We start from the raw sequence: 27,228 nt of genomic DNA, 5'->3' as shown, positions 1-27,228 counted from the left end.
ACGTGACTTTACCGAAAAAACTAAGAATAGTGCGAAATAAGTTAAACATATATCTGTGTACATTCGGTCACGTCTCGCCCCCCCCCCCCCTCCCCGCGACCAGGCTGATCGAGCTGCACTCGCCAGACAGCGCCCACACCATCGTGCTGCGCTGCCGCGACTCTGCCGGTGCCCACGCGTGGTTCGGCTCGCTGCACGCCAACGCGGCCGCCCTGACGCAGGCCGCGGTGCGAGAGGCCAACCAGCTGCTGCAAGCCGCCGGCGGCGGCGGCGGCGGCGGCAACTGGGGACCCGTACAGCACATGGGCTGGCTGGCGCAGCAGGTGCGTGGAGTCCGGGGGGTGGTGGGGGGGGGGGGCAGGGGGGGCGGGCGGTGCCTTGCGTTGTATTTGGCAGGCAACGCGATATTGAAAGAACGTATTTACACGGAAAAGCCACACCGAAACCGAATACTCTTTATCGAGAGGGTCCTTTCTGCATTGTTTGGATGTTTGGCCAACGCTAATGACGTCGTAACGTTTTTTGGCGATGGGAAGTAACCGGTTGGGCCGGAGGAAACCGATGCACAACGGGGTGGTGTACCGACTGCACGTGCGCAGAGAGGCGCCGGAGTGAGGAATCGAGCCCAATTATTCCCGATGATCGCGTACAATAAGATATGGACCACCAAAAAATATCCGAGGGGTAACAATGAACAAATGAAATACTGTGGAAATAACTTACAGCCATCGGCCCCCTAGATGGCCTCCATGGTACGTTGGTCGTTGTTTGACCATACTTCACCACGCCGGTGATGGTGATGAACGTGAAATAACGTACCCCTGAACCCTTCTAACCCTTTTACCCCCCCTCCCCCCCTATCCCCCTATCCTTGGTGCCTCCCCTAAGTCTGTTGGTTATTTCTGCCTCCCCCCCCCCACCTCTTTCCCTCCCCCCAACCCACCCCCCATATAAAGCTTCACCCCCACCCCCCTGCCCCCCCCCGACGCGGGGTCCCCACTTGACTGGGGCAGCGAGTGTCCAATACCCTCCGCCCCGTCGATTTTTTTCAGATTCTCCATCACCCCCTCCCCCCCCACCCACACTCGCTGCTGTTCGTTACCCGGGGCGTTGTACCGGGGGGCTCGCGCTTTTGTCGCAATAACCCCCCCCCCCCCCGAAACGAAACTAACGTCACGACGCATCCCGTGTTACCCCCACCCCCCCCCGCACCTTCTCAGGTGACGGCAGAGGGCCACTCGCAGTGGAAGGCCGTGCTCATGGTGCTCACCGACAGAGACCTGGCACTGCACCAGACGATGCCGTGGACGCGCGAGGCCTGGGCGGCGCCCCTCGTCAGCCACCCGCTGCTCGCCACGCGGTGCGGCCACGCAGACACGGTGGGGGGGGTGGGTGGGGGGGACATTCCCCCCACCCCCCCCCCACCTCCCGCGGGGGTAACGTTCACGCGAGAATATGAAATTCGGCGCACGCGTAAGGACGGGGCACACGGAAAACTGAGATTGACAGAATCGGAATATTTATCTGTGCTGGAGGAGGAATCTGATGAGCTGTGAAGCTCTTTGTCACAGATGTCCAGTAGGGGGCACGGGGTCAGAACGTTACAACAACAAACGATACAAAAACACCATAGGAGTGCAAAGTATAGGAAAGGTAAACAAATAACTTAAAAATTAGATACAAATATAACTAAAATGTTTTTTTACGAGCAAGAAAATGTCCTAAAGAACCTTTTTTACCTGACCAGGTAAAAGCCCACTGAGCTTTTAGCTTTTTCAGAAGCAGCCTGGCCACAAATCATCGTTCAACAAAGTGGCTTATCATCATGTGGAAATTTATAGCAGCAAAATTATCTAAATGCATGTTTCTAAATGTGGAGGGAAAGACCAGTTGTGCTATTGATACATGGGCACACGTGGAGCATGGGAACAGGATAACGGTGGGGCCATGACACAGGACATGGGGTACACAGCGAGCAAAAAACTTTTCTAATTCAGATTGCACACACGGTACGAATGTTAAAATTATTTACACCGTACGTAATCAACCGTGGAAACACACAAAGGACACATGGAGGAAATAGGGCACTCGGCGGAATAATAATATGAAATGTTGCACTTGAGGCCCATGGGAACATGACATTAGTAGCATGGGGCACGTGGGAACGTGACATTAGTAGCATGGGGCACGTGGGTACATGACATTAGTAGCATGGGGCACGGAGCACGTGGGAACATGACATTAGTAGCATGGGACATGGGGCACGTGACATTAGTAGCATGGGACATGGGGCACGTGGGAACATGACATTAGTAGCATGGGACATGGGGCACGTGGTAACATGACATTAGTAGCATGGAACATGGGGCACGTGGTAACAGGATGTTATCTTCCTTCCCTGGTATGCAGGTCGTGGGTTCGATCCTGACAGTGACGCCTGCTGCTGTATATTTGGAGTTTCCGTGTCTCTCTCTCCCTGTGATCATGTGGATTTTTTCTCAGAGTCCTCCGGTTATTCCCTCCACATTTAGAAACATGAGTTTAGATTATTTTGCTGCTGAAAATGTCCAAATGATAAGCCACATTGTTAAGCTATCATTTATGGCCAGGTCACTTTTGAAAAATAAGTTAATACTTCAGTGGGCTTTGTCTGGTAGGATGTGAATGGTTTAGTTGTATCGTAACGTTTTCACCCACCCCTACTGGACATGTGAAAAAAAGAGCTTTATAGCTCATCGGATTCTTCCAGTAAAAATGTTCTGATTTTGAAACCTGGCACATGGACACAGGAAACTCTGGGACGTGACATTAGGAGTACAGGACATGTGGGAACAGGACACTTGCGGCATGAGACACATCCAGTATATGGGACGCTGCTACTACGGTCTGGGTTTTCACTCCGAAGCCACGTGTCCACATTTACATGCAAATCGGTGGTTTCATAGTCGTGTTTGGCTCCATTCCATGATTAACTTTATATTAGTTTTATTTTGTTTAACTCGCCATCTGCATCTACTGCCATGGTATGTGCAATGGATGCGGTTGTAGGGTGGAACAGCAGCTTCGTGGGAGATCCTACCCCGGAGATCTTACCCCAGAGATCTTACCCCGGAGATCTTACCCCGGAGATCTTACCCCAAAGATCTTACCCCGGAGATCCTACCCCGGAGATCCTACCCCGGAGATCTTACCCCGGAGATCTTACCCCGGAGATCCTACCCCGGAGATCTTACCCCGGAGATCTTAGGTGTTGGGTCTTTCAAGGATAGACGTATTTGCACAAGGCTTGCTTATCCACGGACATACATCCATCAGATGCGCGCATGTGTCAGCGCACGTGTCAGCGCCCGTAGCCCCACCATTCTAACCCGGCCCACCCACCCCCCCCCCCCCAACGCGGCCACCGGCTGCAGGCTGGTGCACTCGGGGGCGCTGCACGGCTCTCCTCCGCCGCCCCACACGGAGCTGACGTTTGCGACTCGCACGGGCTCGCGGCACGGCGTGGAGACGCGCGTCTTCCGCGCCGAGACGAACCGCGAGTTGGCGGCGTGGACGCGGCTCGTCGTGCAAGGCTGCCACACTGCCGCCGAGCTCATCAAGGAGGTGTCCGTGGGTACGCGCACAGACGACGAATCAACATCGTCCATCCTAAAAAAAAACACTCCTACACTCGCAATGAGCGCGTTTCCCAATCGTTCGCGCGAGAGCCGATCAATAGCGATTCGCGTGTCCGCCCCCCTGGTCCTTCAGCGTGCAAGCTGCGGGACGCCGACTGCACGCTGAGCATCCACTTTGAGGAGGGGTTCTGCCTGAGCCGCGATGGCGGGGGAGGCTCGGTGGGGGGGGCGGCGGCGCCGACGCCCATCCTGCGCTACCCGTTCGAGCGCCTGCGCATGTCGTCCGACGACGGGGACCACGCCCTCTTCCTCGACTTCGGTGGCCCCGAGGGCGAGCTGGTGAGTGAGCCCCTGACTCCCGACAACCCCCCACCCCCCTGCTATTTGCGTAGCGAGCTTTATAATGGATATTAAATCGATATTCAATCGATGGGAGTGAGGCAATATCAGTGCACGACGCTATGAACATGATGACCTCGGTTCGATTCCCGGTCATGGCTAAGATCAGTGGAGCGTTATATCTGAACAGGTCCTAGGCACCACGCCCCCCCCCCCCATTCACCAGCTCGCACTGACCAGCATGGTGAAGTATGGTCAAACAATCCCCTGACCAACACTGCATGAGGAGGCCCTCGTACAGCAGCGGCTTAACAAAGAGTATTAAATTGACGATTCGAAGCGTCTAATAGCCCGCAGGGTGCTTCGAGGCAGCAGTGTGTCGTGTCGCTGACTGCGCCGCTCCCGTTCGCTTGTCCCCTGACTGCAGCAGCTGGACCTGCGCTCGTGCCCCAAGCCCGTGGTGTTCATCCTCCACTCCTTCCTCTCCGCCAAGGTGACGCGGCTCGGCCTGTTCGCGTGAAGCCGCACGCGACGTCACCTCGCACGCACTCGAGAAGCGCGCAGGGATAACGACGAACTTTCGGGATGAAGCGTGAGGTCACCGGGAGAACGGCGCGCGCGCGCGTGTGAGCGAGCGCCAAGCCGACCGACGACGACGAAGTTGCTCGCTTTGTATCAATTTTGAGCGAATCGGCGCCCTCGTTACGGTGAAGTTATTTCCAGGGGCGTTGGGCTTCCTTGGGGACACCCACAATGCATTGCGAGGAGCACAAAGAGAAGGGGGGGGGGGTGGTGGCGGCTGTAAATGCGACCTCGCGTTTAGCGCTTTACACCAGACGGGTCAATGCAAACACCGGCATTGTACACGGTTTTGGGGGGGTGGGGGAAGGTGGAGGAAGGGTGCCCGAGTGTTAACGTGGAAGCGTTGTAAATTAAAACAAATTCACTCAAGTCGGTTCAACCTTTGTGTGATCCAATGATGTGTGTGTGTGCCTGCTCCAGCAGCAGTGTGCCTGCATTCATGCAACGAGGACCACAATTGTTGACGAGAAACTTCCATCAATGCCATGCTCACAGTTGTGCACAGTAAATAAACTGTGTAAAAAAAAGAGAAAACGACGTGTAATTATATACCTATGCAAGAGGCAGTAGCGTAGAGGTATTTACAAGGTACGCAAGTATACAATTTAGAGTTTGTGATGGATGACTGTTAATTGTTTTACTTTTAAAAGGGCTATGCAAATGTGTTCAAACCTACCACATTACATCATTAAGAAAGATAATGTTATAATTTTTGTTGTTGCTGCTGCAAATATTTTTCCTTTTTAATGGCATGAACTTGACAAGAAATCCACTCGGTTATCAATTTTTACAGTGCATTTTTTTGGAAAATAAAATAATAATCCGTTACATGAGAAAATTTTACGAATAATGATTCGTATTTTCTTTCACTTGTATTTGCCGAAGCTGCATGAATTCAGCTTAAGCTGAAATGTAGGTTGCAGTGTAATAAAAAAAAGTTTAACTTTACCTCTTAGATATCTAAAGTATGTATTTAAAAACGATTATAATATATATTCATTGTATCCCCTAGTCTGTGCCAAATTAACTACAATCTTATTTATTTGCTCAAGTGCAAGTATTACAAAAGTGAACTGCAGTGGTCCATGCAGTGACCAACTACCTAAAACTGTCCCCAATTTAAGTGAAACATTTTTTATTTGACCAGGTAAGGCCCACTGAACTATATAGTTATTTTCAGAAGCGACCTGGCCACAAATGATGGCTTAACGAAGTGGTTTATTATCACGTGGAAATGTATAGCAGCCAAATACTCTAAGCGCATGATTCTAAATGTGGAGGGGAAAAACCTAAGGACCCAGAGAAAAATCCATGTGACCGCGGGGAGTTACATGCAAACTACAAATTTATATTCGTCAGGGGCCGGGATCAAATCCGCAACCTCCTGTTTGCCAGCCGAGGTAGTTAACGTCTCACCACCGTGGCGCCCAAGTCTAAAGAGGTCCTGTCTGCGATATGGGTGAGAGTCATCCAGATGGTGGCTTCATTTCTCCATGGATATTTTCTGAGCCATTTGGTAGACTGGAGTAGGCACGTGACTAGCATGCGGACTCACAGCCATAGGCGAGAAGGCACACTGCACGTGGAAATATTTTTAAAGGTCACTGACCCGGACAGACCCGGCTAAAAGTAAGCCCTGGCCCAAAACGTGCCAGCTAAGAAGTGGTGAAGCGCAAATACGTTGTGGGTTGCCTGAACCAGAGACCTTGGCGATTAGACCTTCGGGGACTCAATTGCAAGGCCTCTTCCTCAAGATGAAATGTCAGGGACAGCGTTGGCAGCGGTGGAGAAACGCAGGCTCGAACCAACTTTGCCGTCGTGGCTGCTAGTAAAATTCCTTGTTGGCGAGGCCCTTCCAACGCTGCTACCGCCGCCGCAACGTCTTGCACAAATTCGTAACGTCGTTAAAGCAAGCAAGTGAATGAAGTAATTTTGATAGCAAGATTAATAACTAAAAAGGTATACGTAACAAAATACTGAAACGGTCTGTGATGTAAATGCATGTTCATAGTAAATTGTTAATAACGATCATATTTGAGGCAGCGAGTCACGTTTCCTACACATTACTTACAAATACCTATTGTATGAAAATTATACTTTAATGTCTCGCGTGGCACGGATACTTAAGTGACTTTTGCCAAACATAATAGGGGGCAGAACGTGTATTCACGACTTTTTCTTGGCACTGGATTGGTTAAAAGAACATTAGCATTCAACCTTAAAGACATTTCAAAACTCTTGCCTTTCCCTCCTGCCATACGAAAGAAGAAAATTGGCATAACCTTACGTGGAGCACTGATGCAGCACACTCACAATGTGCCAGATCTGCGGTGTGTGGCCACACGCGACGACGTCCCATCGCACGCATTTGCTAGGGAAGCGACTCGAACTTTGTTTGACACCCATCTAAAAACACGAATTAAATCTGATTTGGTTTTCAAATGACAATACCGTCCGGGTAAAAACATTCGAGGCTTAACGATGCTGCCAATCCGTCAGCAAAATTAAATTTAGCGAAGAATCATGAAAGTGACTGATGAAATACCACAGGCCTGACGTAAAATTGCAACCCATAACTTATCGGAAATGTGTTGTTAAAAATGATTGTCAAACGTGTAACATCCATAATTATACGCTGCTTGTGTTAAAAGTGCCTTAACCTGTGCTGCAATGTGTAAGGGGAAATAAATAAACAATAAATATCGATACATACTTACAAACGTTCCTGTCCATTGTCTCCAAGCATGCACCTCTACACATTTCTTCGTACACGGCTCCACTTTCATTGTCAATGACGTGCGTGAATCGTCTGTTAGTCAAAAGTGAGCGTGCTAGGGCAAGTTGCAGCACGAAAGGAGTTGGGGGGGATGCTGGCCGGAGCAAACATGCCCTAGAAGCAATCTGACGTGGCTATGGAGAAATGAAATCAGCTCCGTGTGCAGGAACGAAACGAATTGTTCCTCCACAAGGCTGAGGGAATGGCGACAGCATGGGAGGGTCGTCATCCAGCAGTGGATACGATTATGGCTAACGATTTCAAAAATATTTGTTTTGGCTGCACGGTGCGAGCAATGACATTGGTGGTTCTTGAATAGAGTAACAGCCACACAATCAGTGTTGGGGGCTGTCACTTTGAACAATGCTTTGATGGCAACGCCTGCTCATTTTTTTCTAAATAAAGAGCCCATTTGTGTTATCCCAACGGCTGTTTGATTATGATGTCATTTGCTTCGTTTATCGATTAATCCGTTCAGTTGTTCGACCATTCGAATCACTAATGTAGTTTGGAGGGAGGGGGAAAGTCTCACCGTTTCCACGTGTCGGCAATGTCATCGGCAATATCAGCCCCATCATGCTTGGCTCAACTTGTCGGGGCTTTCCTGCCTTCTGGAGGCAGAATTTTTCAAGGGGCCCACGTAATCGGCTACAAATAAAGTTAATCAAATACATATTCTTTGGGTCTTTCGGTAAAATCACGTAGATAGGTACAAATTTAAAATAAATAAAAATATAAATCTAGATTTGAAGTTTTCGTGACTGCAGGGATCCATACTCTTTGGTTCTTTCGGTAGAGTCACGTAGGTAGAAAATAAAATAAATCACGACGTTTCGGGTGCAACACACGCATCCATCCACTTCAGCAATTGTTTCTTGCTGCGGTTGTCCCACCTGATGACGAATGCTTGTATTGCACCCGAAACATTGTGATTTAATTTATACCGACGTTCATTTTCCAGAAAGAACCAAAGACTAATGAATATAAAATCATCAGGATGACGATCGCTTGTGTTGTGATCGAAACGTCGTAGTTTATTGTTTATTTTATATTTATTATTAATTTGAACCTATCTACGTGACTTTACCGAAAGACCCAAAGAATATGAATTCCTGCAGTCACGAAAGCTTTAAGTCAAGATTTAATAAAATACATTTGAAAAATATTTTTCAAAGTTCTATTTTTTAGACACATGCTCATTCAATATTATATTTCAGCGGCTTTATTTCCAAAATGTAAGCTTAAATATGGCAAAACAGTCCGTTTAAGAAACAAAAGTTAGCGGGATAAACATTCTTTGAACAATACCGCAAAACGGCAGTACAATAAAAACACATGTAAAAAAATTCGAAGATTTCAGTTAAAAGCTCACACCGAAACAATGTTAACACAAGGAATCTCAAGCCGTTTCTGCTTGCCCACGTTGCGTAGCACAGTGCCAGTTAAAACAACAGTGGAACTAGCTGTGTAAAAATAAGCAACACACCCCATCTTTGATGAGGGTGTCTGGTTCACAACTTACCACGGAAGAAGTAAAACTTACAATATCACGAGGGTGCCACAGACCGGCACGGGTGCTTCGCTAATTCTATAAAAGGTCGCGAGCACAGATGCGACCAACTTTTTAGAAACATAAGAGTGCGTAAAACCACGCTGAACATTCTACGGAGCATCTCAAGGAGACGTTAGAAGCTTCAGAACACCTCCAGGGTCAATTGTAAAAGTAGACTGTCAAACGTTGCAGGGCAGGATTTCATTTTGATGGCTTGGGAAGTCCTTCATTCAGGTGTGGCTGTTTCATGGCTTGATGATGGGTTTTTTCAGAGTAGCAGACGAAAATCGCATTATTTTTTGGCATTTTTCTCCAGAACCCACTCCACCACCTGTTTGTGAAAGAGATAAATTATTACCAAACCGTTTTGGCATTGTCGCCCAAGTCACTTCAACACTACGTCCCAACAGCTGTGTTATTTGTGAGCAGCTTAAAATAGCGTAACATTGGAAACATTTCCAAAAGTGCATTGCATATTAAACATGATATTTTCATCAACGTTTTAACAAAAAATGTGTTGATCCTATTTCAAAACCGCACCCTCCATCTTCAAGATCATCCATGGACTTGTCCAAGCCAACCTCTCACTTCTTATCTCACTCTCCTCCATGCACTCTCCTACCTCTCCCTCTCATCTCACTCCACTCCCCTGCACACACTCTCCCACTTCTCCCCTCTCATCTCACTCCACTCCACTCCATGCAGACTTCTATCTCTCCCCTCTCATCTCACTCTACTCCTCTCCATGCACTTTCCCACCTCTCCCCTTTCATCTCACTCTACTCCCCTCCATGCACTCTCCTACCTCTCTCCTCTCATCTCACTCTACTCCTCTCCATGCACTCCCCTACCTCTCCCCTCTTATCTCACTCCACTCCCCTCCATGCACTCTCCCACCTCATCTCACTCCACTCCCCTCCACGCACTCTCCCACCTCTCCCCTCTCATCTCACTCTACTCCTCTCCATGCACTCTCCCACCTCTCCCCTCTCATCTCACTCTACTCCTCTCCATGCACTCTCCCACCTCTCCCCTCTCATCTCACTCTACTCCTCTCCATGCACTCTCCTACCTCTCCCCTCTCATCTCACTACTCCCTTGCATGCACTCTCCCACGTCTCCCCTCTTATCTCACTCTACTCCCTTCCATTCACTGTCCGCTAAAGTAAAGCAATGATCTTTTGTCTGAGTCCCCAGTTAGCCTTTTGCTCTATGGGAGGTTTCTTGTTCTCCTCAGCTGCCTCCAAAGGCTGGAACTCCGGTCCTCCAACTGTTGAATGCCTGCCTCTCTTCAAGTCTTGGCTCAAGACCTTTTTTTGATCTCCTCTGCCCGTGACTGACCACCTCTTGAGAACTCCTCTGCTTCTGCACAGCGTCTTGACATATGGTCGCATTTAGAAGCCACACATTGTATTTGTATGCCGCGTGAAAATCTGGCACAGCGTAAACTTTTCTACGTTGCTGCACAATAATCGACCACTGGTCGCCGCCAATGAAGCAGATGTAAAAGTCACAGTGGACCAATTGTGCTCAACTATGAAAGATGGATTTCATTACATAATGCACACAAACAAGCTCACAACACACAACCACTTATTTCTGCAGCAGTGCTCGAAGCGAAAGCTTAGGTCAATCTTACAGACGAGCCTTTACTGGACGCTATTTTTTAAACTTCAGTTGGCCTGTAAAAAAGGTTCATGCCACTGGGTCCAGCAGCAGCGTTAATAAAATAAAAATTGGATTCGTTTATGAAAATGGATGCCACCGTTCATAACACACGCACCGAATCGTGCGTAAAAATTAGATTTTACAAACATTTAGTGAATCTAACTTTTGTTCGTTCTCTCATATTTTGTACTGCTCAGTGTGAGTGCGTATCTCTCAACGCTTCTATGCGCACGTTTCGACTTTTTGTTCCAATTCTCAAGGTCAAATTTCCTACCTTGGGTCGCAGACGTTAATCTACGCCGACTCAAAACTTTTCTCACGAAGCATAATTCGAGCGTAAGAGTCGATTTTAATTGATGATGAATCGATGCAATGTCACCTGCCTATGGAGCCCCAAGGAGGAGGCGGAGAAGGGACATGCGTACCTGCTGGACATTGTTTTTGGCCGCCTTGATCATCTCTTCGTGTAGACCTCTTGACGTGGTCAGATCCTGCCCAGGAGGAAGGGAGCAAAACGAACCTTCATACAATCTCGTTAGCTCTCTCAATGCACATTCACTCTCAAATATTTAATAAGAATAATAATTTACAGCCCTTTTTTTGAGCCACTGCTGTAAGATCTTCCAATGCTATGCCAGTCCCGGGGAAAGTTTGACCATACTTCACAATGCTAGGAAGTGTGGGGTTTGTGACAGGGGCAGATGACATGTCTATCACTGGCCCGCTGTTAGCCGTGGCCGGGAATTGAACTCGGGTTGCTGGGTTTATAGTGCGGTGTGATACCCCACTTTGCCACATTTTGTCCCTCAAGTGCATTTTGCAACCCAAGAATGCAACCCTACAGACATCTTTTGTAGATGCTTGGCATGAAATGATCTATTCCATCAAAATCAGTGGTGTGGACAGCACCATGCACGGCCACCTTTGTCTCGACAGCACTGACATTTACACACCACAGCAGGTACTCATTCACGGCCGAGTAAACCTACTCGGGGCCAGATCAAATAATCGCACCTGATATTAGTATGATCGGGGAATCGAACTCGTACCACTGTGTTCACGGCGCAGTGACTAAACTAAACAATTTTTTATTTTATCAGGTAAGGCCCACTGAGCTATATAGCTTTTTTTCATAAGCAACCTGGGTATCACAAATGACAGCTCAACGAAGTGGCTTATGACGTGAACATTTCTAGCAGCCAAATACTCTAAAACGCATGTTCATTCTAAATGTGGGGGGGGGGGAAACCAGAGGACCTGAAGAAAAAATCGACGCGACCGTGGGGAGACAGAGACATGCAACCTCCAAATGTCCAGGTGTCAGGGTTGGGATCAAACTCGCGACCTCCTGTATACCAGGCGAGGTAATTAACGTCTCGCTACCAATGGCTACGACGGTGGAGATCCAGTGGAGCCCTCACACTCACCTTGAGGTACAATTTTGAGATCTGGAAGAGGCGTTTGCTGCAAGCGTTGTAGCACGGGTGCCCGAGGGCGATGCCGTGATCCTCGACGGCGCGAGAGACAACGTCAAGCAGCATCTAGGAGCGAGGGAGGGGCCGCAGAGACTCTTTTGGGTTACGCTACACGATTACTGCGCAACTAATGTTGCCGCGGCTGAGTTGCAAAAACGCAACTGCCGTGTTCGTTGGGACGCCAGCTTATTCATACATTCATTCATGTATGTACGTTGAACTTCTTTCGCATTGTACATAGACAACCGTGCTAATCAGAGGTGTGGGGGAAGGACAACAAGATTTTAAAGTGCATAGGTCCAGTGGATTCCTAATATCGGAAGAGCATTCCAGACGGCCACAGAAGCGCATTTGAAAGCGCGCAATGCACTGAACCATCTTTGTTTGATGGCTCGCCAAAAGCCGCTGCGAGGATGACCGGTGTTCGCGTGATGGTTTATGCTCCTTGATGAGATCAGCAAGGTATTGTGGTTCATTTGTGGCAAGCACTTTGTGTGCAATGAGTGCGACACACAAGGCGTATAACAATTCACCCCCATTGCAACGAGTCACGATCCAAAGTCACACTTTTATTAAAAAGTGGTTTCTTAAAAAAGAAAATGTTACATGACGCCTCTATGGCTGCAGGAGTTAGGTGAACGCACAACATCTAATGTTCCCGAAAGTAAGCTGTTGTTGAGAATATGCAGATTAAGTAAACGACAAAAGCTAGATTTGGGCGAGGGTGCATCAACAAAGCCAGGCGGGGCACGGTGTTCCGAGGCTCGACAGAGCCGCAGTCCGCGCCGTGGCATACTGGCAAAGCGGGGGAGCGAACTCCGGCTCGCCGAGGAGCTGCTGCTGCTGCTGCTCACCCGGTTGTGTTTCTGCAAGCGAGACTCCTTGGGTCTCTTGGAGGCTCCGTCTGAACTCGAGTCGCGCAACCTCTGACCTTTCTCAGATGCTTGCGCTTGCTTCTCGTCGTGCACCTGTTCCTGGAATTTGTGGAGGACCAAAATTAGAAACGGAGAAGACGTTCAACGTGGCACTGGCCGACCTTTTCCAATAACATTTTCACGTAGCCGAAAACCTTAATGTAGATGATTTAATCCTAAATTAGTTATTTAATTCATTAATAATGTTAATCAAATGAGGTTTAAAATAAAAAATTTGTCCATCAACCCATGGGCTTTTTGGAAGGATGTTTTCAGCAGCAGTTGTGTTAGTAGGAATCCTAAGACTATAACTCGTTTACTCAAATATTTGTCTTGTCACGTTTTACATAGCGAAACAAACCGGTGTCAGTTTGCTGTTTAAATTACGTTACCCACGATCCTCCATTTAATATGCATGTAAACTACTTACATGTTGGCACCAGTTAAGTTTTACATCCAACAAATGGCACTGCCATGTGGAATATTTAATTCATCTGGACGATATGCTGCATGCCAACACGGTGGCGTATAGCAATGTGTCGACAAGGCTCGATTATTGCAACTCACGACTCTACGGGATGTCTGGAAAAAAACATTAGAGGGCTGAAACTTGTGCAAAATAATTTGGCACATGTCATAACGGGTACCCGCAAGATCCGACAGTGTCCGTCCGGGACTCATTGAACTGCATTGGCTACCGGATGCTGAACAATACATTATAAGGCCGGACTCATTACACACAAAGGGCATGCCACAAATGAACCTCAGTACCTTGCTCATCTCGTCAAGGAACATAAACCATCATGCAAACTCTAGTCATCCTCGCAGCAGCTTTTGGATAACCATCAAACAAAGACGGTCACTGCATCTCACGCTTTTAGATGTGCTTCTGCGACCATCTGGAGGGCTCTTCCTTCCGATATTAGGAAGCCACTGGAGCCATGCACTTTTAAATCCAGATTGAAAACTAATTTCCTGAGAACTGCTTTTTTTGTTTAGTTTGCTGTCCTACCCCTGCACCTCTGATAAGTACAGTTAGCTATGTACAGTGCGAAAAAAGTTCAACATACGAGTAGTTATTGAACTGAAATGTGGCACCGTGTGGCGTGGGAGCGACGGTGTGCCGTCTGTAGGTGGCGTGTCCCGCGAGGGCCCTGGGGGTCGGCACTTGACGGGGGCGGCCATGCTGCCGCCACCACCACTGCTGCTGTTGCTATCGACGGAGGCGCTGTAACGCAGGGACGACCAGGAGCTGAGCGACTCACCACTCTCCGAGCGCAGCATCCTGCCGCTGAAGCGAGAAAACGAAGAATGTAATCTTCATAAACAGTATGAACAACAATAATGTTGATTCTAGATTTAAAGCTTTCGTGACTGCAAGGATCCATCCGAAAATCCAGCCCAAAAGAATTCTCTCATCAAAACTTTATACCATAGGGCTCATTGCATTTCGGACCAACACCACCTGACCAGTGAATTAAAACATGTACACCTGGCCCTCAAAAGGAATGGATACTCTGACCGTACCATCCGCCAAGCTGTTTCTCCCTCCATACAGAAACAACCACTTGATACTCCGGTCAAAACCATCACACTACCATATATAGCAGGCGTTACTAAAAAGATTTCCAAAATTCTAAACAAACACAAGATTCTGGTCCGGTTCAATACAGTACACAAAATTCGTGATCTGATCCCATCTGTGAAGGATGTCATTCCTGACTTACAGTACCCCGAGGTTTACAAATTGAGTTGTACCTGCGGTGATTGCTATATCGGTGAGACAAAGCGACATGTCTCTGACCGAATTCGCGAGCACAAATCAAATTTGAAACACGGCAAAACGAATTCTTCTGCCGTGGCTGATCACTGTTACAACGCTGTGGGTGATTACAATATAATTTTCTCCGATACCAAGGTTCTTTGCAAACCCCACGGGTTTTTATCAGAGATTTGTTCACGAGGCAATTCAGATCTACAAACACAGACACAATTTCAACCGAGAAGATGGTTTCAAATTAAGCAACCATTGGAAAGATGTTCTAAATCGAACTAAACATTAAACTAATTTCAACAGTATATTTTTCAAGTAGTGGTACCCCAAACTTTCGCAGCTCTTATAAATTCCCTTTTCACACCATCAATAGGTAAACTCCCCCCCCCCCCCCCCGCACCAAACGGCAAGTCCACCCGCACGTACACCACCTCTATGCTAAGTCGGCCAATCAAATGCTATTTGTTATGCTAATTCCTTTGTCAAGCACCTTGTTTCCTCGCACACAGCTTAAAGGTCCGCGGTCTGAGCATGGCTGTGTTTCACTCCAGCGCTGTCCTCGATCCCTTCACCTGATGAAGGCCGCTTGTGTTGTGGCCGAAACGTCGTGATTTTTGTTGTTTTATTTTTTACCTACGTGACGTTACCGAATAGTTACAAAGAGTAATAATGTTGATGTTACTAATCAAGAATAGCATCACTGACATTGACCACATATTGAATGTCAGTTAGCAGCACAACCTCCTTTTATAGAATCAATGGCATAGAATGGGGGGCAGGATGGTAAACGTGAGAATAGGTTTTCCCCTTTTTTCTGGCAACAAACAGGTGTTAAGATATTAGAACACCAAACTGAAACCTTTTACAAGGAATCATGTCTGCATTGACCACAATACTTGTGGTCAGAATGCAAACAAAAAACATAACTCTGATAATATAGATGCATTGTCTTTGAAACTGATTGGTCCACACCAGAGACAGCTTTCATTTTGAGCCTCGTCTCAAAACGTTGTTAGACCAGAGGACGCCAAAAGGCATGGTTAATGCAGACATGATTCCTTGTAAAAGGTTTCAGTCTGATGTTCTAATATCTTAACACCTGTTTGTTGCCAGAAAAAAGGGGAAAACCTATTCTCATATTTTGGTACTGACAAAGTGGGTCCCATGATGATGGTAAACGTGTTTATATGTATTTAGGACAACTTGAAAAGATGACGAACTTCCAATGCCGCGAAGGTCATTGTGGTTCTTTGACCATACTTCACCATTCTGGTCTGTGTGGATGAGTGAAGGCAGATCATGGATATGGACATATATATACAGTATAATCATGTATTTTGCTGTATTGCCCACAATGTAGCGCCACATGAAATGTTCGCATTCATTACACACAAATTGCTTGCCACAAATGAACCACATTATCTTGCTGATCTTGTCAAGGAACAAACAATCACACAAACTCCGGCCATCCTCGCAGCGGCTTTTAGCCAGCCATTAAACAAAGATGGTCACTGCATCGCGCACTTTCAGATGCACTTCTGTGGCTGTCTGGAATGCTCTTCCTTCCCGATATTAGGAACTCACTAGAGCTATGCACTTTTAAATCTAGACTGAAAACTCATTTCTTTAAAACGTATTTTTGTGTTTCGTTTGCTGTCCTTCCCTCGCACCTCTGATTCACACAGTTGACTACATACGGTGTGAAAGAAGTTCAGCATACATACACAACCTCCAATAGCAGTAAGGCACGCTAATCTTCAATTTAATCACAAGCCAGGCTCAAACAGTCTTAGCTTCCGAGATCTGTCAAGGTTGTGTGCATTCCAGGTGATTTGGTCAAGGGCCATTAGCTTAAGATTCGCATAAATTCACACAAGCGATATTCAATCACAAGAACCTAGGGCAATCGATTAAACCGACGTGGCCACTCCACGCCTAGTGCTCTCACCTCCTGCCGATTCCAGGCGGCTCAGCCGCCCCCCTGCCTCGCTTACGCAACCTCTCGCCGTCCAGAACGCTGCTGCTACTGCCAGCTTCCGGGGCACCGGGCGCCGGCGACGGAGCAGGCGACGGCGCTGGCGACGATGCAGCAGTGGCGGCGACGGAGTAAGCGATGTCTCCGCCGAGGCCGCACGGCGATCGCGTCTCGTGCCGGACGTAGCGTGACTGCAGCAGAGCCAGTGTGCGGTCGACCTGCAGTGACCGCTTGCTGTCCAGGCAATAGCTGGAATGGAGAACCGTGGAGGAGATGCGGAAACCAGCGGCCAATTAGCGAAGGGATGTTTTAACTTAACTGGGTCAGGTGTAATGAGGTGACCGTGTGGCTCAGAGGTCAGAGGGCCGAGCTGGCACCACCAGTGGGATCTTTGTATCTCATTTGCGTTTCAGCTGCCCGTACTTAAAACGGGTTCTCAATTTTAGCAAGTTGATGGTTCCAGCCCGATTCACATAAGAGTCCCATAGAATTACACCGAATGAGTTGTAAGTTGACTGAAGTTCTCAAGTGTCCAGAGTTGATGATGGACTCAACCTGGTCGCCAATAATAGCAAGTAAGAAATATGCTACCGTGTTTAATTTAGGTAAACTCCAGCTCTGATAATTCAATATACAGTAGAACCTCGGAGATCGAACGCACCAGAACTCGAACAAATCGGTGTTCGAAAGATATTTTCTAACATTTTTTTGCCCCGGAAACCGAACGAAATACGGAGGTCGAACAGGCAATCGCGACTTGAAAGAACCTGTACACGGCTGAGACGCGTATGGCCGGCGTGCATGACGCTTGCCCAGACAAAGGGGACTCCCCTTACAAACAATAACACCACCACCACCTCCTCCTCACCATCTTCCACTCAAGCCATCAACTCTCCTTACTACAGGTAAAGTGAAGTTCAATGTTCATTTATTTCATTTATTCCATGTATTTTATTAATTTATTTATCGTGTTTCTTGTATGATTTTATGCATGTAATTACTGTAAACTTCGAATAAAAATGCTTTATAATGAGAGATTCCTTTTGTGTCTGGAACCAATTAATGTCATTAGGGAATATTAATTCGGTGTTCGAACAAATCGGTGTTCGAATGGCCTTCTGGAACGAGTTAAGTTCGATCTCCGGGGTACCACTGTATAGGGTATGTTTGTATGAAATATATAAATTTAAGTGTTATTCTGATTGTTCTTTAACACAGTATGCCTACTGTATCTACTTTGTTGTCAAAGGTTAATGTGTTTTTTATCACTGTATGGCTCGCTTCCTACTGAAATATACTTAACATTCCTTATTTTACACAACAGGTCTCCCTTGCAAAATAAACCGGTCTTATTTTTGGTTACAAAATTCACACTTGTGTCGGTATTGTCAGGAACACAGCAACCCAAGTTCAATTCCTGGTCATGGCTAACATCAATGGCGAGTAATATCTGAACTTGTCCTGGGCCTCCCCTATGTCAACTCAGCCTTAAATGAGTATCCAGTGCATTGTATCAACACCAGAAAATTGGAGATAAAGGCGATCGGACGTGGTGCTCGCCACACCACACTGTTGCATATCGTGCTGGCCTGAATAGTTGTTCACAAACAGTACTTTCCCGATCAGTCTGTAAAAGGCTATACGGAAAAATATTCCTCTTTTGTATGTAAGTGTGGCTCACGCACCCTACGGTGGCCAATGCAGAAACAAAACTTCAACTCAATCCTCAGCTTAGTGTTAAGCTCAATACATAAACCCGACCTACACTCGAAACAGCTGTGGCTAACCTATTACCGGACTATTATTATTATTATTTTTTAAACTGGAATATCCATGATATTCCTTCTTTGACTGTGTGTTTCATTGTTGTATTTGTTTCAAATGAAAACATTTATTTAAGACCATTGTATAATTAAAAAGTGTATACATTGCCATGCTAACTTATAAAGTGAGATCAAGTTTTCTCCTGGTATCTCATAACCCTAAAAAAGAGATATAAAAATGCGTAGTATACGGTCCAATAAACTACCATTTATCAATAGGTGATAGGTAAAACTGCATTCACAATACAAGTTGTAGGATTAAGAATGTGCTCAACGTCCCTTATGTTATAATCATAACACTGTGGAATGCCACAGGCTTACACAAAGTTTAGGATGTACTGCACCAAACAATCCTCACCATCAACACGTGTTATAGTTTGTTTCAGTAATTTTTGTATAAAACACTTTTCTCATCCTGACAAAAGTTACCAAGATGAGCACTGGGCAACGTGGAGTGTGGCACTACATTTTTGCTGATTGTTGGCGTTTAAAAAAATTATAAAAAGATTTCACTTTGTGATACTGGGCGGAGAAATTTTATCGCTGGCTGCGTGGCATGCCTGGCTGGTACGAGTGGGCACGTGAGACCATGCCAACCCTTTCCGTTGTTTATTTTTAACTGGGACGGCCGGTTACAGAGTGCAGCCAAAAAACACTACGCCAGCACGAGTACAATTGGGCGATGGGTATGGAGCCCATGGGCGGGTTATGTTCGCCTATTATAAAGCGTTAAGGAAAGCTCAATGAAGGTAAAAAATATATATTTAGCCAGAAGGCTTTTAAAACAATGTCACGGGACATGACAAAAATACGATTCAGCAATTGTGGATAAAGAGGCCTCTATTATTGTGGGGACTTCAGAAGGCATTATGCAATCTCATCTTCTGGAGCCGTCCTCTGACACAAGGTAGTGCGTGCTCCTTGCTGCAAGAGTTAAAAATGCAAATTTTCATATAACCTGGCAGAAAAGTCCATATATTTCAAACTCTCCAAGCATCTCGCTCAATGACGGTCAGTCAGCTCCTTATCACTCTTCTATAACTACTGCCACATCTATTGTTCCCATAAACATTACTCCCTGATTCCACCACCTATGTTGAGGACTTGGTCTACCCACACGGACCGTTTTGTCTCAACTACACTGTTCAACTACCGCCAACACCGCAGGTCACGACGCTTCTATTTCTGCTTCTTCCCTCCCACTTCTCCACTTTGAAATTACCTACCATCGTCTCTTCTCCCAAACGCGTATAATCTTGTTCAATTAAAAAAAGACGTGTCCACTCTCATCTCTTACAACTTTAAATCGTGCCGTTTTCCGATGGCTGCAGTTTTGGGCACTTGAGTCTGTGCCTAGTAAACGTGTTTAAATTTTTTTTATTAATAATTCTCATTTTCATTTTTAAAAGTCTTCTATCGATGCACAGGTTATAGTCGTGAAGGTGGAGACAGAGGGCATGGTTGTCTGTGCCCACTATTCAGTTGCATGCATGCGCGGGCAAGGGAGCAAGTTGTCCTTGTGGGTACACTTTGTAAATGTGTCATAAGGCATGGGGGTGGGAAGTGACTATACATACCCCGATCTGCTCAGACGCCTTCAAAGCCCCCATGGGAGGAGGCTTTTTTAGAACAGGACCACCACCTCTTAAATACCTCCTGCACTTTACGGAGTAACCCTTACCACTATGTAAGCTTAAAAAATAACTGGATAAGCAATGACTGAAGCGCTACTTTAATTTTATCCGAACTGCATGTGAGAAGTTTAACTCTGAGCGAGAAGTCATTGCGTGTATCACTTCTGCCAACCAGGCAATGTTTTTTAGTTAATACCGAAAAAATGTGAAACTGCTCTGCTAATTAGGTGCATTCAGGCACATTCTAAAAAACAACACTTTGGGTTAATATAGTCAAAACAATTAAACAAGGGGTGGTCTGGGGGCTCAGAGGTCAGAGTGCTAAGCTGGCACCATTAAAATCTTGGGTTCAAATCTCGGTGGCTGCCTGTGATCACAACGGGCTCTCAGTGCAGTGAGGTTTTGAGTGCACCCCAGACACCAATGATTACATTTAAATGCTGCTACATTTCACCTGAGGATTAAAAATATCAGTTGAGCTGTCATGAGACGAATATTTTTTCTCATTGGCAGAGCTAGTGGGAAAGGGCTGGCCTTTACTGTGTGCAGCAAAGGTCACTTTAAGGGATCTTAAAGGTAGCTCTGTGATATCTGCTTCCATGGGACATTCTCGAACACATCAGGGAAGGGGTGGCAGTGATCTAAGAGAGATATGAAGAAAAACTTTGTTTAATGACATGCCGCCAGTGGCACAACCGGGATAACACTGAGAAAAAAGCGAGTGTTTATTAAATTAAACAAAAAAATATAAGATGTGCGAAGCCAGAATATGGACAGATCCCAACCACTTGGCACACGACACTTGACGAGCCCTGGCAGGATTAATGAGGAAGCTGGCTCTGTGACTCTTGTCAGGAGAGAAGGGGTCACTTAATTTTTTTCACGACTGCTGCACTCACTCGAGCCCGTGGAACCGGCAGTGCTGAAGCTCCTTGAAGGGCATGGATGAGAGCTTCTCCACGGTCAGCCCTTCCGTCCACCTGCTCATACCGCCACTGAGACAAACCAAAATAAATCACGGCCAATCACAGCACGGTCGAGATTAAACAACGAGGCAGCCAAGCAGGATGGCTTGGAACGATTCTCCCACTACTACCCATAGGATCTGCACGAAGTTGTTTTTGTTATGCGATTGGAGCATCTACAGCGCATAGTTAAAATCCGAAACATGGTCTGGTGTGAAGTGGGCAACTTGCAGACATGCAGTTCTTAAGCTGGTAGTGAAGGATTTCATCTTCTTTTGAGTAGTATTGTTCACATGCAGTACAAGACGTGCTGTTGTGCACAACCATTAAGTAAACAAATCGATTTTAATTTGATAGCTATTGTGTAAAATTGTAATTCTTAAATTGTGCATTTTTAAAACTACACGCATTTGTGATTTCAATTCGGAGGCCATCAGCTTCAAAATTAACTTAACCTTATTTTTAAGTCTGTTTTGAAAACTCACCCCTTTAAATTGGTCTTCACCCCCTAGTTCTGGCCGTTAACCCTGCAGTTTCTATTTGTTTCCTGATTTTCATTGGTGGGATCTACCGATTAAATGCGTTTTACAATTGTAAATTATTATTTGTAGGTAATACCTCGGTGAAAAGGGTGGGGCTATTTACCTATTATTTTATAACTAGCCTTTTGCCCATCCAAGGACGGGTGTATTGCAGTAAATCTGAAACGTGCAAGCGAAAATCAGACCGCGACGTGATATTCATTGCATCAACTCGTGTGCAATTTGTAAGGGCGTGGTGACACAGACGTATTTCATTTTAAGGTTATAATCTCTTGTTCATCATGACGTCCTTTTTACTTTGATGTCTCAATAGCGTTACGGAGATCACGTGATGACGTGAGGGTTGTAAGTTGACGCCGAGGAGGGGGCACCTCGGAGTGTCGACAGCTGCTAATAATTATGAATGGAGGGGGGGTGTCCATTTGGAAGACATCACCTCTTCATGATTATTAATGAGGGGGGCTTTTCGAGGTGGAGTGACGTCACCTGCTCATGATTACAGTATTAATGAGGGGGGAGGGTGCTCCATGTGGAGTGACGTCACCTGCTCATGCTTATTAATGAGGGGGGCTGGTCGACGTGGAGTGACGTCACGAGCGTTGCACACAGACATTCTTGGCTCATTATAGTAGGTAATAATGGAGGGGGTGTCCATTTCGAGGATGTCACCTGCTCATGAATATTAATGAGGGGGGCTGGTCGATGTGAAGTGACGCCACGAGCGTTAAGGACAGACATTCCTGGGTGATTATAGTAGGTATGCGTGGATGAAGAAGGTTCAGAAGGATGGCGAACATGTCAAGGCAGTCGGGCAGTTTTTTTGTTTCATATACATGTATAATTACAATTACACATACAATGATATATATACATGTGTAGTGGGTTGTATGGAGACGGAGTCTTCTTAGGAGGCAACACGTATTTATTAACAATAACACACAGGGTCCCTAACACGAAGGGGTAATGGCCCCTTCTACCCGACGACCTGAAGAGGTATAGCCTCTGGGCTAACGTGCCCTAGCCACTGGGACCACTTAATCTTAGCCCTCCAGCTAACGGGACCTAGAGGAGGCTGACCCGCCCCAGCCAAGGTCCTCGGGTCTCGACCACTGGCCCACTCAGAGCCGGCCCTGATAAGGACGTCGGGTCCGGGGATCTTCAGGGTCCTCGTCTTCAGGCGAGCTCTTCGGTCTTCGGCTTGACGCTGACTGCCGGAGCCGCTCTGGGGTCCGGCTTTTATGGGGCTCCCAGGGTCACTCCGCCCCTGGCCACGCCCACTCTCTGGAACCTTCTGGAGGGACCTAGATTGTTGCGCAATCCCCCAGCCTCCACTGGGGGGCCTGGGGTGTCCACCTCCGATTCCTAACCACCCTCCAGATTGCCTAACCCACCAGTCCTACTTGGTACAGGCCGGACCCGCTATTGCCCCCTGTTAGGCCCTGACTGGAGTTACATATTTCCATTAGTGATGGTGGCATATTATGCCTGACAATTACCCACCACACATGTACAGTTATATACGAGCCTTTTGCCCGTCCAAGGACGGGTGTATTGCAGTAAATCTGAAACTTGCAAGCGAAAATCAGACAACGACGTGATATTCATTGCATCCATTCGTGTGCATTTTGTAAGGCCGCGGTGACACAGACTTATTTCATTTAAAGGTTATAATCCCTTGTTCATCACGACGTCCTTTTTACTTCTATGTCTCAACAGCGTTACGGAGATAGCGTGACGTGAGGGTTCTGCCTTTGTAGTGAGGGTTATAAGTTGACGCTGAGGAGGGAGTAGGAGGGGGGAGGAGGCGCCTCGCCCCCCCCATGTGGAGTGATGTCACCCGTTTAATTATTATTAATGGAGGGGGAGTGTCCATGTGAAGGACGTCACCTATTCATGATTATTAATGAGGGAGGCTGGTCGATGTGGAGTGACGTCACGCGTGGGACACACATACATTCTTGGCTCATTATAGTAGTAAATTGTATATGATACGAAAAAAATGGCAGACATTTATAGTTGTATATCAAACTAACTGGCCTTACATGAGAAACATATAACAGGTTGACGTTTCAGGCAATTGGCCATCTTAAAGTATCCCAGATGGTGGAATGCTGTAAGAGACACAGACCTTGGAGGTCAGATGTACACTATGCAACAGGAATCTGATGGAAGGAAGAGACTACAAGCTGTCGTATTATTCATTACAGGAGTCCCATCTAAAGTTTAGACCAAGAAAAGTATACGCACATAAAGTTTCCCCATTGAATCCCAATGGGAAACTTTGGATGCAAAAACCCATAAGCACCACTGGTCACGATGATATCTTGACCTATGCAATGTAGCATGGCAATTGGAGGCAAGTAGGCTGGAGTGTTTGGCTTTCGGATTTGGCTGTGGGACAACCTCGGGGGTTTGCATGAATGGCTTTCGTCCACACGCATAAAAAAACTCAGTGGCATTTTGACCAAACAGAAACCCTTCTATAAAAAATATTCCTAAGCCTCGGCTGACACTTTTTTGAGGAAGTAAAATACTACAACTATAATGATTATTATTATTAAGAGCATTAACAATGGGTGAATATTTATTCACAAACGATTCTCACTAAAATGAACCGACTTTGGCCTTACTGATTTAATGATCACTTAATTAGTCATCGGGAAATGCATACATCCATTCAAGAGCCCTCTTTAATATATTTTCATTAATAAATGCAAAGCAAGCACTCACCAGGGAAAATAGGAACAGAAAAGCACTGCCAAAGCCAATTGGCAAAGCTCACCACAGCACACGGCCAGCTCGCCGCTTGAGCACCACCTTAACATCACCCCAATATATTGTTCATGCAAACCTTTTCCCGAGCAACCACACAAAATAATGACCTTCAAGTGTTATTGCTACAGAAACAAGCCCCATTTTGTTAATAATACGTTTGAAAGAAATGTTCTACTTTCAATGCACTTCACCAAATTCCTTCAGAACGGAAATTGCAGTTTCCTTTGACAAACCTCTTAAACAGGCTGCTTTAAACGTCAACAAGTCGAGACTCGTCGTGCTAACGAGAGGATTTAGCGGAATTACTCTATGCGGCGGGGACGAGGCTGCGACCATCGCACCGGCTTGCTTCTGCACTCAACGGCATTTCAAAAAGCCCTCCCCGGTTACCGTTTCTTTTCATTTTACAAAAAAACCATCTGCTCCCTCCTCCACCCCCCCCCCCCCCCAATGCCCTCCCTCCCCGGACCAACACTCCGCCATCCTTTTCTTGTCTGAATCGAGATTAAGAAGATTTTTGCCCACTGACAAAGAAATTATCAGTCTATAATTTTAATGGTAGGTTTATTTGAACAGTGAGAGACAAGATAACAACAACAAAATCTAGAAAAACGCATGTCAAAAATGTTATACATTGATTTGCATTTCAATGAGGGAAATAAGTATTTGACCCCTCTGCAAAACATGACTTAGTACCTGGTGGCAAAACCCTTATTGGCAATCAGAGGTCAGACGTTTCTTGTAGTTGGCCACCAGGTTTGCATCCATCTCAGGAGAGATTTTGTCCCACTCTTCTTTGCAGATCTTCTCCAAGTCATTAATGTTTCGAGGCTGACGTTTGGCAACTCGAACCTTCAGCTCCCTCCACAGATTTTGCATGGGATTAAGGTCTGGAGACTGGCTAGGCCACTCCAGGACCTTAATGTGCTTCTTCTTGAGCCACTCCTTTGTTGCCTTGGCCGTGTGTTTTGGGTCATTGTCATGCTGGAATACCCATCCACGACCCATTTTCAATGCCCTGGCTGAGGGAAGGAGGTTCTCACCCAAGATTTGACGGTACAAGGCCCCGTCCATCGTCCCTTTGATGCAGTGAAGTTGTCCTGTCCCCTTAGCATAAAAACACCCCCAAAGCATAATGTTTCCACCTCCATGTTTGACGGTGGGGATGGTGTTCTTGGGGTCATAGGCAGCATTCCTCCAAACACGGCGAGTTGAGTTGATGCCAAAGAGCTCCATTTTGTTCTCATCTGACCACAACACTTTCACCCAGTTGTCCTCTGAATCATTCAGATGTTCATTGGCAAACTTCAGATGGGCATATATATGTGCTTTCTTGAGCAGGGGGACCTTGCGGGCGCTGCAGGATTTTAGTCCTTCACGGCGTAGTGTGTTACCAATTGTTTTCTTGGTGACTATGGTCCCAGCTGCCTTGAGATCATTGACAAGATCCTCCCGTGTAGTTCTGGACTGATTCCTCACCATTCTCATGATCATTGCAACTCCACGAGGTGAGATCTTGCATGGAGCCCCAGGCCGAGGGAGATTGACAGTTCTTTTGTGTTTCTTCCATTTGCGAATAATCGCACCAACTGTTGTCACCCTCTCACCAAGTTGCTTGGCAATGGTCTTGTAGCCCATTCCAGCCTTATGTAGGTCTACGATCTTGTCCCTGACATCCTTGGAGAGCTCTTTGGTCTTGGCCATGGTGGAGAGTTTGGAATCTGATTGATTGATTGCTTCTGTGGACAGGTGTCTTTTATACAGGTAACAAGTTAAGATTAGGAGCACTCCCTTTAAGAGTGTGCTCCTAATCTCAGCTCGTTACCTGTATAAAAGTCACCTGGCAGCCAGAAATCTTTCTGATTGAGAGGGGGTCAAATACTTATTTCCCTCATTAAAATGCAAATCAATGTATAACATTTTTGACATGTGTTTTTCTGGATTTTGTTGTTGTTATCTTGTCTCTCACTGTTCAAATAAACCTACCATTAAAATTATAGACTGATAATTTCTTTGTCAGTGGGCAAACGTACAAAATCAGCAGGGGATCAAATACTTTTTTCCCTCACTGTATGCTTATTCCTTCACCGCACATAATTAAAGAACCACATTATTAACGCACAACAGCACTGTTAATGAGATTTACCAGACTTCCATTCTATGGAAACCAACTCAAGAGCATCACCTGCTGTTTAGAAAAAGGCTCTTGTCAGCACCAGTACAAAATGTCGCGCAAATAAGTTAAAGATATAGCCACGCAAGTGCTTGCTCACGCCAGTGCTGGAGGAAGTGACTTCACAAGAGCAAAATCAAGAGAATATTTGGCCTACTCTTCCACGCTGACCGGATGTGTGTTGGAGGAGGTTAAATGTAGTGAAATGTAATAACAAATATAATAATTTGCCAATCCACTCATACATGAGGGCCTCCCCATGTCATGTCGGTCATGAAGGTTTGTTGGAACATACTTCCCCATGGTGATCAGTGTGGGTTGGTAAAGAGGGTGCGAGGGGGCGCAGGACAGGTTCAGAAATCACTTGCCACTGATGTTCATCGCGGTCAGAAATCAAACTCAGGTCATAGGGTTCATGACGCGGTTTCGCTAACCACTGCATCACTGCTTCCTATAAAACATCAACCAAGCAGAATGTCTTTAAAGGAATATACGATAAAACTACAAACATCTTTTAGCTTGGGAAATAGGTATCTCGGGGCTCTGTGCTCCAAGCAGAGTCAGCATGGAGCCCTCAAAGAATGGGTGGTTTTCCACTGGATATTTGCAGTACCGCGCTGGAACCAAACCATGATATCTTGGTC

General features: G+C 46.3%; 2 protein-coding genes across 5 annotated transcripts in view; one reads left to right on the top strand and one right to left on the bottom strand.

Moving 5' to 3' along the window:
* The window catches only part of LOC116954215 (beta-1-syntrophin), a 46,566-nt gene extending 39,308 nt beyond the window's left edge, over positions 1 to 7,258 (top strand). For both annotated transcript variants that reach the window (XM_076052187.1, XM_076052186.1), the window contains exons 4-8: positions 104 to 323; positions 1,221 to 1,360; positions 3,414 to 3,613; positions 3,751 to 3,956; positions 4,384 to 7,258. In XM_076052187.1, coding sequence (XP_075908302.1) covers positions 104 to 323; positions 1,221 to 1,360; positions 3,414 to 3,613; positions 3,751 to 3,956; positions 4,384 to 4,476 — 859 coding nt within the window. In that variant the 3' untranslated portion in view covers positions 4,477 to 7,258. The remainder of the gene's footprint in view (positions 1 to 103; positions 324 to 1,220; positions 1,361 to 3,413; positions 3,614 to 3,750; positions 3,957 to 4,383) is intronic.
* A 1,262-nt stretch (positions 7,259 to 8,520) lies between these two features.
* The window catches only part of MTBP (MDM2 binding protein), a 35,388-nt gene continuing 16,680 nt past the window's right edge, over positions 8,521 to 27,228 (bottom strand). For 2 of the 3 annotated variants that reach the window (XM_032974733.2, XM_032974732.2), the window contains exons 17-23: positions 21,029 to 21,124; positions 16,646 to 16,921; positions 14,022 to 14,214; positions 12,864 to 12,983; positions 11,962 to 12,075; positions 10,960 to 11,025; positions 8,521 to 9,197 (exon numbers count right to left, since the gene is read on the bottom strand). In XM_032974733.2, coding sequence (XP_032830624.2) covers positions 9,159 to 9,197; positions 10,960 to 11,025; positions 11,962 to 12,075; positions 12,864 to 12,983; positions 14,022 to 14,214; positions 16,646 to 16,921; positions 21,029 to 21,124 — 904 coding nt within the window. In that variant the 3' untranslated portion in view covers positions 8,521 to 9,158. The remainder of the gene's footprint in view (positions 9,198 to 10,959; positions 11,026 to 11,961; positions 12,076 to 12,863; positions 12,984 to 14,021; positions 14,215 to 16,645; positions 16,922 to 21,028; positions 21,125 to 27,228) is intronic. The other variant, XM_032974734.2, reaches the window with a different exon arrangement.

This window comes from Petromyzon marinus, chromosome 54 (genome assembly GCF_048934315.1).
Source record: "Petromyzon marinus isolate PM22_M1 ecotype Great Lakes invasive population chromosome 54, UKy_Petmar_22M1.pri1.0, whole genome shotgun sequence".
Classification (NCBI taxonomy): domain Eukaryota; kingdom Metazoa; phylum Chordata; class Hyperoartia; order Petromyzontiformes; family Petromyzontidae; genus Petromyzon; species Petromyzon marinus.
The sequence above is the reverse complement of the archived record's forward strand: the minus strand, read 5'-3'. Positions and strand labels throughout refer to the sequence as shown.